Genomic DNA, 15400 nt, shown 5'->3' on the forward strand with positions numbered 1-15400 from the left:
CAGGTCACCCAGGTACTGGTCCTACAAGACGTGGCCACAAATGATCCCATCACAAGGCACACCCTGACTTCTGCAATCCCCTTTTGTGGTTGTGCCCTTTTTCCTGCATTAGCTTGTCTTTTCACAAGTTATTTCTTTCCAGAGTCCATGTGTCCAGACTATTAATTTCATCCCTGGCAGAGAGAAGTAGTTCTTCCACTACATCATTGGTGTGGCACTCGTGACAGCGAAGAAAGTGACTGCTTTGCCACAGCAGTGTGCAGGAGCTCCAGAGAGCTGTTGCACACTGCTGGGTCACCTTCCCCTCTCTGCTTGCCCAGCTTCTGAAGTCACTAGCACCTCTAGCTTCCTTACCTTAGATTAGGTTAGAGGGAGTAAATACCAACGTTCAGCAGTCACAGATGAGTTTCTCCCCTCCCTGTCCAGGCTGCTGTAAAGCAAAGGTGAGGAGTGCTTGTCAGCAAAGCCATGGTCAGGCTGCCCTTTGGTTTTATATAAAGAGATCTGTGAAACAAAAAAGGGCTTGTGTCTGTGTGCTTTCTAAACACATGTAGCCTGAGGCTTTTTCTGTCGTAGTAGTTTGGTTTTAGGATCAACTTGTTTACAGTTTGACTTCCTAAAAGCATTGTGAGTGCAGCCATGATGTTTATCTGTCTGCCTGGCCATCCAGTCGCATCATCACAGAGTCTGAATCTGTTGCGCAATTTTGGCTTAGTCTGAGATGGACGTCTCCAAGAAGTTAAAACTCCTTGTGAAATACCAGTCTTTAGGGTGAGCACAGTCCTGCACATGCCTTCCCTCACTCTACTCCTTCAGGAACTGTTCCCTTACACAAGGCACGCCCAGAGAGTCCCAGCTAGGTGTATTGCTGCAGGGAGACAGGGGACAATCACCACAGACCTACAAACCCCGTGAGTTAATGCTGTAGCCATACCTGCCCTGTCAGGGTGCAGCTACCAGACAGCAGAGTCTTAAAGCTTTTGACCCAAGCCAGGGTTAAAAATGCACATGTAAGCCCAACACCAACTGACATCCCTTCCCCCACAGGCTGGCATTTTGAGTTTCTTGCCTGACTTAACCTGGGTGGTCTTTTCATCTGAGGTCACAAAGACCCTTTGTAAACCAGTGGAGAGAGGTGTACTCCTGACCTCCCAGGTCTGTGTGCACGCCACAGCAACTGTACCCTCACACCATGTATGGTGAGATCAGTGTGTAAACCAGCTTCTCCTCTGCCTTTATGCCTTGGTTTCTTTAAGCAAAAGTCAGAGCCAGCCTACAGCTCAGGAAGGACTGATGAGCTCAAGCCAAATCACAAGCAGGATCCTCAGGTGCAGGACAGTGGTGAAGCCCATGGCAGACAGCCACACGTCAGTATGGATACAGTGGGGCACTAAAACAAAAGTGCATTGCTACAGGAACAACCAGAGTAATTTTATTTAATAACTTGTACAAGGAACACAATAGTAATTCAATAATTCCATTTATTAATTGCCAAATAGTAATCCACTGCAATAAGAAACAAAAAATCAACACAAAAAGAAGTTGCAGTTTGTGTGGATGTGTGTGGTGTGTGTGTGTGTGTTCGTGTTTAACTTAAACTGGCAAGAGCAGGAACAGAAAATTAACTTTTAAATGAGTATGTTATATACAATCAATATCAACATGTTACTTTGCTGGATACATTTATTTGGTGTTATCCAATCTTACCAACAGGCCTAAACATTGTTGCAAATAACTGGAGGGCAAACCCAAAGCAGAACAACTAACCCATAAATAAGATGCAGGATTCAAGATATCTCCTGCAGAAAATAAACAGTGGTGCTTTGTATCATATCTGAAACCTTTCATAATGAATATTTTGTGCTAAAACTCTTTATGTGAACATACACAGAATTCCATCACTTAAATTAAAGTGGAAAAAAATCCCAACCTTTCACAACTGCCTTTTTCCCCTCCCTTCACTCAATGTGTTTAAATTATTTCTCTATACAAGGTAAGTACATTGTCTGTACAAAGTTAAATATACATATTTACAGTCAAACTTCTGAGACACAGAGTCTTCTCTTCCGCTGACTGAGACGGAAGACAAGCCTGTTTGATTTCAAACCCAGGAGCATGGCTAGTTTATCAAAACATTGCAAGTCGTGCTAACAGTTAGTTGTAGTTTACTCTTAATAAATCTGTATAAAAGCATCAGCATAAAAATAGGCATTTTATATTATTAAATACGGCTTATGACAAAATAGCAATCTACCTTTTGCTATTTGTACGGCAATTGTAGGAAGCAGAGTCTGATAGAATTGGTTTTGTTTATGCTTTTTCTTAATAACAAAAAGTCTATCAAAAGAGTATTCATAGTGGATTTACAGGCAAACATACAGCCAAGCCATGGGGTTTTTTTTTCCCCTCAAGGAAATACAAATCTATGTAACTGGTAATAACTGCTGGGAACAGCTTTCCAAATTGATTAAACTCTTTTGTATGACTAAGAGGCAGCCAAAATGCATGTATTTATTTGACCTACCATCAACACTGTAACCAAAATGAAAAAAAAGGCACCCTCAGTGATACATTGTTCAGATTAATCAGAGCCTCTAAGATTTAATGCCGGGAAAGAAGTCCCACCATTTCATCCCAAAGCATACGCTGGAAAAGGTGTATGATCCTTTAGGGCCAGCGACAGGGCAAGAGGAGCAGAGAAAGTGAACAGCTGTAGGACTCATAAACAGAATTTGCCCTCGCGGATGTTCTGTTTATTGGTTCTACTCTTTGTGCAGATAAATGTCAAAGCTAGGCTGATTTCTCTTTAATAAACAGGACTCAGTTAATTTTGCACACAATACATTCACACACACACCCCCTGCACAAAAGAAAAACCCTACAGAGATCAGTGATATGTTATTGAAGGGTTTGGGATTTTTTGCACTTTTGCATTATGCTTTGGCTGACCTCTCTGGATTAAACCACCAATCCCAAACTCCTTTTCCACATAGAGCTCTGCAATTCAATTGTATCAGCTGTCCTCCACCTCTGCTGGGTCTTAAGATGCATGACATGAAGGAAAGGTTTTCTATGGAAATGGAAGGCAGAGAAAAGTGAGTCTTCAGCAAGGCAGAAACTGGGCAGCAAGCCTGTTTCCTGAACTCCTGTTCCTGAACTCCTGTGCCAACCAACGTGAGCAGCTGCGGGGCTGAGTACTGCCCCAAAGCACTACCCTATCTCAACACACAAACAAAACCTATACCATGTGCTTCCCTGAAGCCTTCTCAGAGGTAAGTACTCCGTACAAATTAAGATTATCATCAAAACTTTTACTGGGGAAGGGAGAGGAATACACAAAGGCAGCACTGTAAACTAGAAACTGTCTCTTCTTCAGCAAACAAATCACACCCTGACTCCATGGAAGCAGGGCTACACATTCAACTCAATAGTGTACCACATAACCACATCCTCATAACACTTCTCATCTCTTGTCTATTACATTCATAAATTGTCTGTTTCTTCACTGTTTAAAAACACCATCTGGAAAGGAATCCCACCATCCTTGTCATGGTGGGATCACTGTTACTTTACAGGTACAGAAGCTTCACATAGTTGCCTGGGAAGGTGCCAAATTGCCTTGTTCTCCTGGATGTACCTGTTGCAAAATAAAACACAAGGAAGACTTAGTAAGATGGAGACATACCTACACTTAAAAAGGTACAGGTGGCAACCTCTTCTGCCTGCAGGCATTAACTCCTAATACTAAAGAGGAGCCCTAGTTAAAGAGTCTTTTGGTACAAACCAGATCACAACTAGCTCTGCTACTAATCATCTTTGGTCATCCCCTTTAACAGGTGCTGGTGAAAGCTCCTGGGCCTATAGGTTGGAAGTCAAACTCCTCTCAGTGTAAAAGAGCTAATCCCCTTAAGAAGAGATGGCAAGCCTAGATTTGAAATGTTGAGATAGAGAACGCTGTCCAGACTTGCACTCCTTTAAGGTAAAGCATTTTGCTAAACATGCACTTGAGACTGGATTTTCAGGGACTGCAATTCCTATCCATGTGTTCTCTTCACCCCCTACTTGCCACTTTCTGTACCTAGTCATGGCTCCCCTCAGCTTTGGAAATGCTACAGAAATCCAGTTTTTCTTGGTTCCCTCTGTTGTTCTGTCACCTGTGTAAACAAGAAGGATCTGGACGAAGAGAGGAATGGAGATACTAAGAAGATAAAAAAGGAAGTACTAGAGATCTAGCAAGGAAAACAAAGCTCCACCAGCTTGCAGCCTAATTTTAATATTCTTGGTGGGAAAAGATGGAAAATTGTGGAAAAACTGAAGTCAGTTTTTTTCATCATTTTGACCTCACAAATGAAAGCAACTTCTGCAAAACTGCTCATCCCAATAAGCTCTGTTCACAGGCAAGTGTCACACTCACCCACAAACCAGCCATCATCACATTTCTCCATGACATCAACAATGTCACCGTCCCTCAGTTCCAGCTCATCATCATTCTGAGGAGTGTAGCTGTAGAGGGCTTGGTAGCTAACTCTGAAAACCAGAAAGACAGTAGATGTTAGGCATTGAATTTGACATCCCTTCAGGAGGAGATGTTCCTCTTCCCCTAATTCGTATTACATATTGCTGAATGCAGTCTGGACCTGTATTTGCCTTTTGAGAGGTGGAGGCCACCTGCATTGAATTTGCTGTTGTCAAAAGGTCATGGTAGTAAAAAGTGTCATACCTACACTGTGTGGGATATGTGGAGAGCTTCTGCTCCCTTTCTGCCATGTAGTTGTCTGCACAGACAAACAACCAGAGCCTTCCTAACTTGTAGCACCTAGACAGTGTTCGGTTGCAGACATCCCATTAAGTGCAAGCCAAAACCTGGATACACTCATTCTTGGGCTAAAGGAGACAGGTGTTTCCTCACTCAGGCACATAGGCAGAGAGAGCCATAATTGACCACATGGCAGAGCAAAGGACTTTAGAAAAAGATATTGCCTACTCTACTGCACTCTATATACATGGATAAATCATGGCTGAGGAGGTATGGTGGAATAAAAAACCCAGGCTGAATCCTGCCCTGAGATGTCATTTGTACCACAGGCACTGTGCATTCACTAGAAAGGATCCTTATGGAGTGGAAACAATCTTTGGGCAAATTTGGGGAGGCTTGGATCCCCTGCCCATGGAGCATGAAAACAGAGCTGATGTGAGATGCTCCCGCTCTGCAAAAATCAAAGGCTCCTTTCACAAACCAACTGCTGTGACCATCAGTCCCCAGCACACAGCTGCTATTCTCAAAACCATCAGTGTAAGGCCCCACCAAGCTTAGTGGCAGCTCCACTGAACAGCTTTGAAAATCTCACCCCTGGTCTCTCAGCTACAAATGCACCTGTGGAACTGGTCAGCAATGCCCCGAGTGGCATCAGCGTTGGGACTCTCACTGCACTGTGAGAAGCCAAGAACAGTGTGGAACACATTGATCAGGTATAGCCAGTGGATATGAACTTGTCGCCAGCTTCAAGATACAAAGACACCGAGACAGCCTCTGTAATGGAGACCCCATCCAGGATCACTGTTGAGGTGCTATATAGGTCATTGAGGTCATTGTTTCAGGTGCTATACAGACAGAAAGGGCACAGTCTGAAACCCATTATGATATGTGGCTACTTTTGTTCTTTAAAGAAAAGCTAACATTTTCACATGATTCTAATTTACCACTGAGATCTCTCATACCTCCCTATCCTCACCACCAGTCAGAAATATGGGCCCTGGAAAGATGGGAACCAAAAGAACTTACATGTCTCGTGGTGTTTGACTTCGCTCAGGGCTGGTTCCTTGCTGCTGTGCTTGAGGTTGCTGAGAAATGATGAGAGATGATTTATGGTCATTAGAGGTCACCTTGTGGCGAGAGTCAAGAGGCTGAGAAATAGTACTGCAGTAATGAACAGACTTTTCTGCAATGTTTATGATTTCATTGCAAACAGCTTCCTGTGTGGTAGGCAGCATTGACATCCAAGAACACCCAAAGGACAGTCAACAGGGGAAAGGGAGGGGAAAATACAGATAAGAAGAGATGGGACATTCCAGTTGCAGTATATAAGTCCAGTAAAAAAACCAGAAACAAAAGAAGAGTTGTAGATCCAGGTAAATATCCAGGTAGTGGAGTGCAGAAGGGATCCAGATGTAAGCATGGAAAACAGGCAAGATATAGAAGAATTTGGCATTTAGTTTGAAGATTTGTAACAAATACATTTACACATATTTTTAAAAGAAGCAGCATAAGAGGTTGCAATTAGTTATGCAGTGGCACCATTCCAAATGCTATGAAGTCAGTTCAAGAATGCAAGGTGAGGTTGGGCTGCTCCATTCATGCATTTGGCTTCATTTAACTTATACCCAGGGTGTGGCAGCACAATTAGCCCAACTTCTCATTGGCTGTGACAGTTTTTTCTAATTGTTAAATTCCCTTCCTTCTGTTGCAAACAAGCAATATATGCAAAGAGATAAATATGTATCTACTTTGCAACTAAAAATAGTGCTGGCATTTTATATCTTACTGAGGTGTTGCTGTCTGGGTGAAGAGTGTCTAGGACTACACATCTGAGTTAAACAGGGGCCTTACCACATAGCTCTTTTCAGACTCTGTGAGATCTGGTCCAGCTCTCAATGAATGGTGGGAAGGCTGTGTGATCACCAAGCAAATGATAAGGAAGACATTTTAGCAGATGTTATATTGGTCAGAATTAAAAAAAATGTAAATGGAGCGCAGACAACAAAAGGAAATGAACAACTCCTCCCCTCCCCACCCCAACACCATATTTTTTGGACAGCAAGATCCTTAGTTTACACAAGAGACACTGAGGCTACAGTAACACAACAGCAGCACACAATGCTGCAAGGGAAGGCAAAACAGAAGGTAGGGCAGGGAATCAGAGTAGAAGGTGATGGACACTGCTATAGCCAGAAATGGTACAACCATACTGCATTCCTGTAGGGCAAAAAGAACACAGACAGGAACACATACTTGGGAGCATCAAAATTGAAAGGCCAAAAGCATGCTGGAAGGCATCTGTTGCTGTTTTCAGAAAAGTCCTCAATGACAGAGAAGAGAACAGCAACTTGCTTTCTTTTTTTAGAAAGCCAACAGCTCAGGTCCTCAGAAGGCACAATGCCATGTAGCCCCAACAAAATCACTCTATGCTGTTCCAAGCAAGGCTCTGAAATGTTTTATTAATTCCCACAACAAGGCAGAGTGTCAGGTCAGGCCTTGACTGAAAAACCCAGCTCTAAACAACACCACCAGTGAAGCTGCTGGACTCTGCCCTGCCTCACCCCACAGTCACAACTCTACACAGGGACTGTGTGTCCCAGGACACATAAAGGGAAATCAGGGTTTGAGGCTGGAGGTTTTATGGGGAAGATCACTGAAAAAGCCATACAGATATCCACAGCCTGGTTTCGCACATTTTTGCATATTCAAACACCTACCAAAAGCAAGGTGCATGCTGTGAGCAAATGTCATGTCTGAGCTGGTGTACTGCCTGCAGGGCTGCTTGGCAAAGTGGGTTGAGATACAGAGCATGGCCATGCTCTGTGATCACTCATCACAATTTTCAAACTTAATTTCACTGGCCTCAATTTTAAGCTTTCTGTCCTCCTCTTTATCCACCTTAGTAGTGCCCTCCAGTAAAAAGCTTGCTTTTTCATGGCATTCTGAGAGAGGGCAGAAGCAGACAGCAGAGAGGTCTGTGACACCTTCAGCCCAAGCATGCTCGAAAACTTTGGAGAAGTGCAGGGTGATGAGCTCATTCCTCTCAAAGCTCCACTGAACCACATCTTGGACCTCTGGAGCTGTGCCCATCACTGTATTAAAGCAAACCATCTCTTTTCTCAAGGACTGTGACCCACTGTAGGCCAACTCAGCCCCACAACAATTCCTTTGTAGTCAGCTCTACTCTCTGGTGCTGGAATCTGGGATCACTGCCCTATGAAACAATGCTCTGTTACTAAGTATATTTCTAGAGAAAGAAATTTAAATGCAAGTTCAATCTACTAATTGCAGTGGAATTTGCATTCAAAGCATTTACTGTGGAGCCTGAAATCCTCACAGGATTTCTGCAAGTCCCTCCTGCCTATCATGAGCCCTGAAAGGCAAATGAAAAAATAACAAATTCAAAGTTAATATTGTGCAGACCAACTGGATATAGTGCATCAAATCTGATGAGGCCAGAGCTAACTCAGGTGGTTAAGTAGCTGGAAAAAACAATTTTCAGGCTGAGGCAGCTGTAAGAATGTTTTTAGGTGGGTTTTTTTTTTTTAATTCAAGAAAGTGCTTCTCTGTTCCATACCAATAAATTGACTGCTGAAATTGCTCCATGAGCTAAGACCACATGGTCCATTTCCCACTGATTACTTGTGACCTTCCTGCACAGCTTTTCCTCCTAAAAGCATTAGTATTTAAGAATTAAATTAGTTTTTCAAAGCTAAAAAATTGACACTGCCTCTGAATGTTCCACAGTGCAGGTTTGCATTACCAGGAGGAGCAGCATCAGAACCCAGGTCACATTTCCTTTCCTGGCAGGATCCTCATGGGGACTTCCACAAGGCAGCTGGGCAGGGGCAAAAGCCAAGCAGGAACTTCCAGTTCCTGACAAGACACATGATTAAGTGATCTCCTCTGGCCTCTGCTCTGAGATCCATGCAGCTCCCACCAAAGCATTAACTCTCAGGGATGCAGCAGAGTCCTGCAGGGAGTTGGTGAAACACCTCAGAGTCAGCAACTATGCAGTATTAGCTAAACATAAAGAAGAATGGGCCAGATCAGATCCCATAATTTTGGGTTGTGAATGTACCACCACACTAATGTAAACAAGTGACCCTGATAGCATGATCTGTGTGGCTTTTTAATTTTTTTTTTTAATCCACCAACCAAACCCTACAGTGTTCTTTCAGGGAAGGAAGAGATTAAAGGGAAAAAGAGTGTTATAGGTCCAAATGCTCTTCAAACAGGGGTTTAGATAGTCCATGTACTACTACAAAACACTGAGCCAGCCTTGTAACTGCTGAGGGTAAGCTGAAGGCCCTAAAAGTGACCAAGTATTCACAACCTGTGAGGACATCTCAACTTCTACCTGCTCAGCCACACTATCTGCTTTGTTAAGACTAAGTGAATAAACTTAAGCGCATGCTGAGGTCTCTGTCTCCATTTCTACAGACTGTGCACACAAATATGTAGTACAGTTAGTCCTAAAGCACAGCTGGCCAGTGTTTCCCCCTCATATGGAGTTTGGGGATGGATGTAAAGAGTGCCACAAGTTTGTGAAATTACCAGAAAAAGGTTCTACATTAAGAGCCTAGAAAAGCCCTAAGGCAGCTTTTAAATGTTAGGCACAAAGATGCTGGGACTGCCCAGCAGTGCTCTCCCTGCTCCTAGTGAAATTCAGCATCATCAGTGCAACGACCCATTGCAGCTCTTGTCTGTGTGCCTTCCATCCATTCCAGGTGGGAGTTAAAGAACTACATAAGGAAAGACAAAGCTAAACAGAACAGACTAATAGACACACAAGACAGACAGACAAACTGGTATTCCCTCAGAGGAGGGGACACATCAGCACTGATGCTCCCACATGAATGAAGAACCAAGACCAGGGAGGCCTCCCTAGCCCAGGTGAAACAAAAGGAAAAGCCCTGCACACACCAAGCCCGGCTCTGTGAAAGTGAATGGAAAGCTGGCTGAAGAGCTCTCACAAAGGACACTGAAAAGGCTGCAGAGTGGAGCAGAAGGCTGCCATAATCAGTGGAAAGACTCCCTGGACCCTGGATCAGAAGTTGAAGGCTGTGTCTACAGTAGAAAAAGGCATTTCCCTTGGAAAACAGGTAACAAATGCCTGCTGCAGGCTGGGCAGCTCTGCCTTGGACAGCAAGCACTCAGCAGAAATATTGCTGTGCTGAATCTGTGGAGCAACAGAAAGCCACTGCAGGAGATATAAGTTTACCTTGAACACGGTGCAAAGCAAGGAACATGCTAGGAGTAGTTGGTCTGTGCTGGAGAACATGGGGTCTGAACATCCACCTCATATAACATGGGGCTGAACATCCACCTTTGGCTCCCCTCTCTACCAGCCAAAAGCAGGTGAATTGCCACCCTGCTGGAGTGGCTCTGTACAAGTGCCAAGGAGCAGATGGGTCCCACCAACATCCCTCATGTGGCTAATATAGGGACCCTTGTCCAGCCAGTCCTGCCTTCCCCACCCCACAGCCACAGTCCAGCCCCAGGGCCAAAATCACCACACTGCTGACACACTTGCTGCCACCACTGCTGACTCTGACACTGTGTTAACAGCATCTCTGAGTAGAACAGGAATTAGAATGGAAAATTCCTGCAGGTTTCCTGAAATAAATTAATTTGATAGATTATGTTACTCCTTAATAACATACTTTACTAGAATATTGAGACAAGCTATCTGTAAGTTATACTTGAAATACCTTCACATGCTGTGAGGTAATTATTTTTTCTTTTTAGTTTGGACTGGGAAAACAAACAAAAAGGAACTTCAGAACAGTGTAAAGAGCCAATGCAATTTATATTTTTACTTAATGTAACAGGTAAGAACAGAGTCCTTACGCCAGACCTATACCAAAGGGTCTTAAACCTGCAAAAAACCCTGGGTCAGAATTTTGTAATGGGAGAGGTTATCCATAATGAGAAAGAAAACTAAAATTCAAAATCATAAAGTATGTGAAACACCAGGGACAGACACTAATGGAAGGAAAACCCAAATGTAATGTCTCATTTCCATGTCTGCTAAGTGATTTTCTCATTTGATTAAAATCAGTTGAGAGGTACAGATTTTTGAAAAGCCTCCAGGGTATTACCTGAAGTTCTGCTGAAACCATCAGCCTCTGTATGGATCACACAGATAATGAGAAGCCATTTGCACATAGAAATATCACTCCTGCTCCCTAAAGAACTGTGGACCCAGAGCTGAAAATGAGGTCAAGACTACTGCTGATGTCACAAATAGTTTTAACTTGATACTGACAATGCTCTGACTGTCAAGGCATATAAAATATAAATATTGACTTGACTTTGATTACAAAGAAAGGCCATGGGATTTTATTACAGCCAGGTGGAACACCCAAAATAGAACTGTGCTAATCATCACTGGAGAGAAACATCTTTGTCTAAATGTGGCTCTTTGCTCCTGTTCTTTTGGATCACGTATATCCAGTGCAAGCACCAGCATGACCCAGCAGATCAGAGCTCAGGAAAAAGGCCAACACAGGAAACTTCTATGGATTTTTAACATGAAGCAGAGTAAGTATTCTATTGAACTCAGATGTTGAAAGTGAAAGGGAAGCAGGAGGTGGTTGTTCAGTAAAAAGTTGTGCAAGCTTCAAGTGGAAGAAAATGAGCAAAGGTAATAGGAAAATTTCAGGGTTTAAGCTGTCTCTCTCTTAATATAATCAAGAAAGTAACATTGGCAGCTATTTCCCACATTCATCCTGTATGATCAACTTGCCTGGTTCACTGATCAAGCTAAAGACTGCTTCCCCAATACCCACCACTTACAACTCAGTCCAGTGTTCCAGTTTTTGTTAATGGTGAACTTTCTGTTTCAAATATTGCCATCTTGTGGAAGCTGCCTTGAAGGACTGATGAGGCACCAGCAGATGTAAGCATTGCTCATTCCCATACTCTGGGCACCTCAGACACAGTGCTGGGGCTGAGCCGTGCTGCACAGACCCTACTGCATCCCTCTTCAAAAACATTTGTAGCTCTCAGCAATAGAGCTGAGAACATCTGAATCCTACCTGAGAAGACCAGAGCAGGCCCCTGGCATTGTGGATACCAAGATGTGTATGCCTTATCCCCAGCTCTGAGATGCTCAAACCTCGAATCCTGATCTCAGGTGGTTAAACAATACCTGAACCAAATTTTCTTGCGCTACACCATTCCTACTAAGAAGGCCACCAACACTGCCATATAATGCAATCAAGCTGTAGGAACTCAAGGTCAGAACTAAGTAAGCCCTGAGTTAATCTTTTGGAGGAACCAATAAACAGATCCTCAGCTGGTACAAACAAGCAAAAACCTAGGTTTGACCTATGTATTGACCTATGACCTATTGCAGCAGCTGAAGATTTTGCCCAAACCTCCCCTTCTGCACAGCCTGGAAGTAATTTTTCTTTTTTTTTTTAATAAAAAGTCTAACTCTGAGGAATATTATCTCACCTGTGTAATCAATGAGTTGCTAAAATAACCATATGACAAAACAATGGCATGGCATGGAAACGACTGTAAGTAATGGAAGAGTAATCAGCAAAGATGATTACCTGTGGCTTATTGACTCTGCGTGTAAGTCTGGGAGGTGGCTGGGTTGTGACAGTAGAGGAAGAGAGGGTAGAGGAAGAGAGAGGAGCAGATGAAGAGAATACTTTTGAGTCTGCAGTCTTTTGAAGAAAAGAAAAATCGGTCAGCTTGGCACATACTCTCTTATCACAACCACTGCTAGTGATAAGAGCATCTACTATCCAGTAAATTTGAAGCACACACAGCAACAGTAACTCCATGCAAGGACAAGTGCAGTTTCCAGTTGGTTTGTCTCAGCTGACCACCTTACTCTGTTTTAAACATGCAGGTTAAGTCTAAAAAATGCTGCTAAAATATATCTGGATGGTAAACAGTACAGTATTAACACAGGTCTCAGTAGACTTCTGGTTATGATTCAAGCAGAAATCAAATTATTCATCATAAGTTTGCCCAGTGTGAAACATGTCATCTTGGAAACCCTGGTTTCTCATTATTTAATGTTGGCTAGATGGGGTATGTCATGGAGGCTATTACAGTGCATCCACGACAGTATTTAGAATTCTATGATTTCAAACTCTCCAAACTTACACTCCTTGGGGTACTGTAATGTAATTGGGCTGGCTATACCCCACAATGTGCCCCAAGGCAACAGAGAGCTACAAAGTAAAGTATATATCCTATACAAAGACTGAGGGCTGAAGATATGTTGTGGAAGCTACTGGAGAGTTCCCTCTGTGTTTCCTCTAATTGTAACATATGGCTGCATATAACTAAAAACTCTTGGGGGAAACCATCAGTAGGTCTAATTCTCTTTTGTGGCTAAAGCCTTTCATATCATTTTTAAAATGCAAAGGTAATAACTTCTCCTCAATACATACATGACAATCAAAACTCCCTTAGTCATGCATATCCCAGATTAAGGTTCACTTAGGCTCCAGGATCAACAGGGGACACCTTTTGTGATTCTAGGAGCCAGGTTTATGTTTAAAATGCTTTTTGGTCCTTAGGAAAAACCAACAAATTCTATAATCAAAAATGATTCAGTACACACTGTAAAATCTCTGATTAGCAAGAAAATGTCTGTATTCTGCACAGTGGGCCTGTGTGTTGCTTTCATCTGATGCGTCTGGTAATAGCCACTGTCCGGGACAATCCCCTCATTAGATGTGACCGATTGTGTCAGTGTCGTGTTATCTATTCTAGAATAATTTTTTCTACATTGCTCTTGATCTCTCTTCCAAAATGTTTTGATCTGCTATAAGTGAATGCCACTGGTGACCCCTGAAAAAATGTCTTAAGATCATCAAAATGACATATGGCAGCCACTGGCTCTGCTTTGCCAGCAGAGCAGCACAAACGTCAACCCACCAGTTAAACAAAAATCAGCGATTCAGAGCAGCACACACACATGCAGAAGTACCTTCTTTTCCCCGCTTGGAAACTTTCCTGTATCACCTTTCCTCACGTCTCTTTTCTCTGTTTTACCTCCCTGAACAATAGCCATTAGCTCCTGACACAACTGGTTGTCCTCAGAGGAACCCACAGGTCTCCTTTCTGGGCTCGCACGCATGTCTAGCTGGGACGGTTTCAGGCAGCGCTCAACAGAGATCTTGGGGACAGCATGAGCACTCTGCTCAGCGTGGCTGCTGCCCTCTCCTGCCTTTGGGAGCCAGGCTGGGCTGGCAGTGGTGTCACGCTGCTCTGCGAGGATGCTCTCGGGGCTCTCCACTGCCCAGCGAGAGGAGTTAGAGTAAGTCACGCTGGGAGAAGGGGAGTCAACAAACTTCTCTTCGTTTTGTGGAGTGGCCTGGTAGAAACTGCAGGCAGAGGACTGAGGTCTAGATGAGGAAGAGAGCAATGGGGACCTAACGGACCTGGGAGTCGAGGAGCCAGAGAGATGAGAATGGTGGAGGCTGACTGTGGGGGAAGGGCTGGCTGCAGCAGAAGGCGAGAGATAGTCAGGGTGAGAGAGGGAGGCTTCGGGCAGAGGAGGCAATGGAGGAGTTATGGCAGGAGTGGTGCTGGGAGACACTCCCACGGTCAGAGCAATCCACTCGGATGTGACCGCCTGCACCTCTGGAGACAAAGCGCGGCGCGCAAAAGGCAAAGGCGGAGGAGTTGGAGTATGGAGCAGCTCAGAGCTGGGAGACTTGAAGGAGACAAAAGCAGGAGAGAAAAAGAAAGAAATGAACAAAAAATAATAAAGAAAATACAAAACCAAGCAAAAGTAAGGGGAGAGAGAGCAAGTGTGGAGAGAAGCCGATCTGTGACCACAGGCATAAGTTTTCTTCTGCTGTGTTGGAGACAATGCTGTCCACAGCTACTCCAACCACAGAGTCCAGCCTGTATCTGTGCTGCGAATACCCTTCTCCAGCCTTTGCCAGTATCCCAGACACAAAAAACCTTGTGACCTCTGACTTCATACCATAAGCTCTAAGTCCTTCAGGGAGCAGGTGAAGCCACCATCATGATGGCAGAATGCAGCACTGGACTGGCCGGCAGCAATAGCTGGGGTCCCAGCAACTCACACTGTGGATCCAGTCAGAGTTCCCTGCTGCAATGAATTTTGACTTTATCCAACTTCAGCATGAGCAATGCCTGCTCCTCAGGAAGCATGCATTGCAGAAGCTGCATAGGAGAAAGGGATCAAAAAAGCCAGCTGGGGCTATTAGCTCTTCAGGTGATTAAAACAGCTCCTGGGTTTAAAGGACAGAACACACTACAAGTCCTGTCTGTAGCTTTTACCATCAGTAGCATCGGTGAGAACAGCTACATTAGCACTTGTCAGACTGTTTCTCAGTCCTCAGCCAAGTCAGACAAAAAACTAGGGAGAGCACTGACTTTATAGGAGAGGAATCAAAAGAACAGGAAAGAAAACTAAAAAAAGGTGGATATGATCCCTTCCATCCAAGGAAGAAGCCTGCAGGGAGCTTGTGGAAGATAGGGAATAGCTATGGAGAGGCTGCCAAGCTCACAGAAAAGCTCAGCTGACGTCTTGACTGAGAATCCCAAACAAGCAACAAGTTTTTCCTCTTTACACAGTGGCTAAGACTGAAAACACTCCTTTTAGGAAAGATCCAGACAGACAACAGGCATGAGCCA

At 43.8% G+C, this 15400-nt stretch overlaps 1 protein-coding gene across 24 annotated transcripts in view; it reads right to left on the bottom strand.

Moving 5' to 3' along the window:
- Window positions 1-1463: 1463 nt before the first annotated feature.
- SORBS1 (sorbin and SH3 domain containing 1) overlaps window positions 1464-15400 on the bottom strand; it is a 72051-nt gene continuing 58114 nt past the window's right edge. For 10 of the 24 annotated variants that reach the window (XM_054277094.1, XM_054277080.1, XM_054277076.1 and 7 more), the window contains 5 exons: window positions 13719-14447; window positions 12322-12438; window positions 5783-5973; window positions 4415-4527; window positions 1464-3637 (listed from right to left, as the gene is read on the bottom strand). In XM_054277094.1, the coding sequence (XP_054133069.1) occupies window positions 3570-3637; window positions 4415-4527; window positions 5783-5973; window positions 12322-12438; window positions 13719-14447 (1218 nt within the window). In that variant the 3' untranslated portion in view covers window positions 1464-3569. Of the gene's footprint in view, window positions 3638-4414; window positions 4528-5782; window positions 5974-6607; window positions 6668-12321; window positions 12439-13718; window positions 14448-15400 lie in introns of all 24 variants that reach the window. The other 14 variants (XM_054277098.1, XM_054277095.1, XM_054277097.1 and 11 more) reach the window with 7 other exon arrangements.

The sequence above is a fragment of the Melozone crissalis genome, unplaced genomic scaffold (assembly GCF_028551555.1).
Source record: "Melozone crissalis strain CALT ecotype California unplaced genomic scaffold, PUWL_Pcris_2 ptg000019l_1, whole genome shotgun sequence".
Lineage (NCBI taxonomy): Eukaryota > Metazoa > Chordata > Aves > Passeriformes > Passerellidae > Melozone > Melozone crissalis.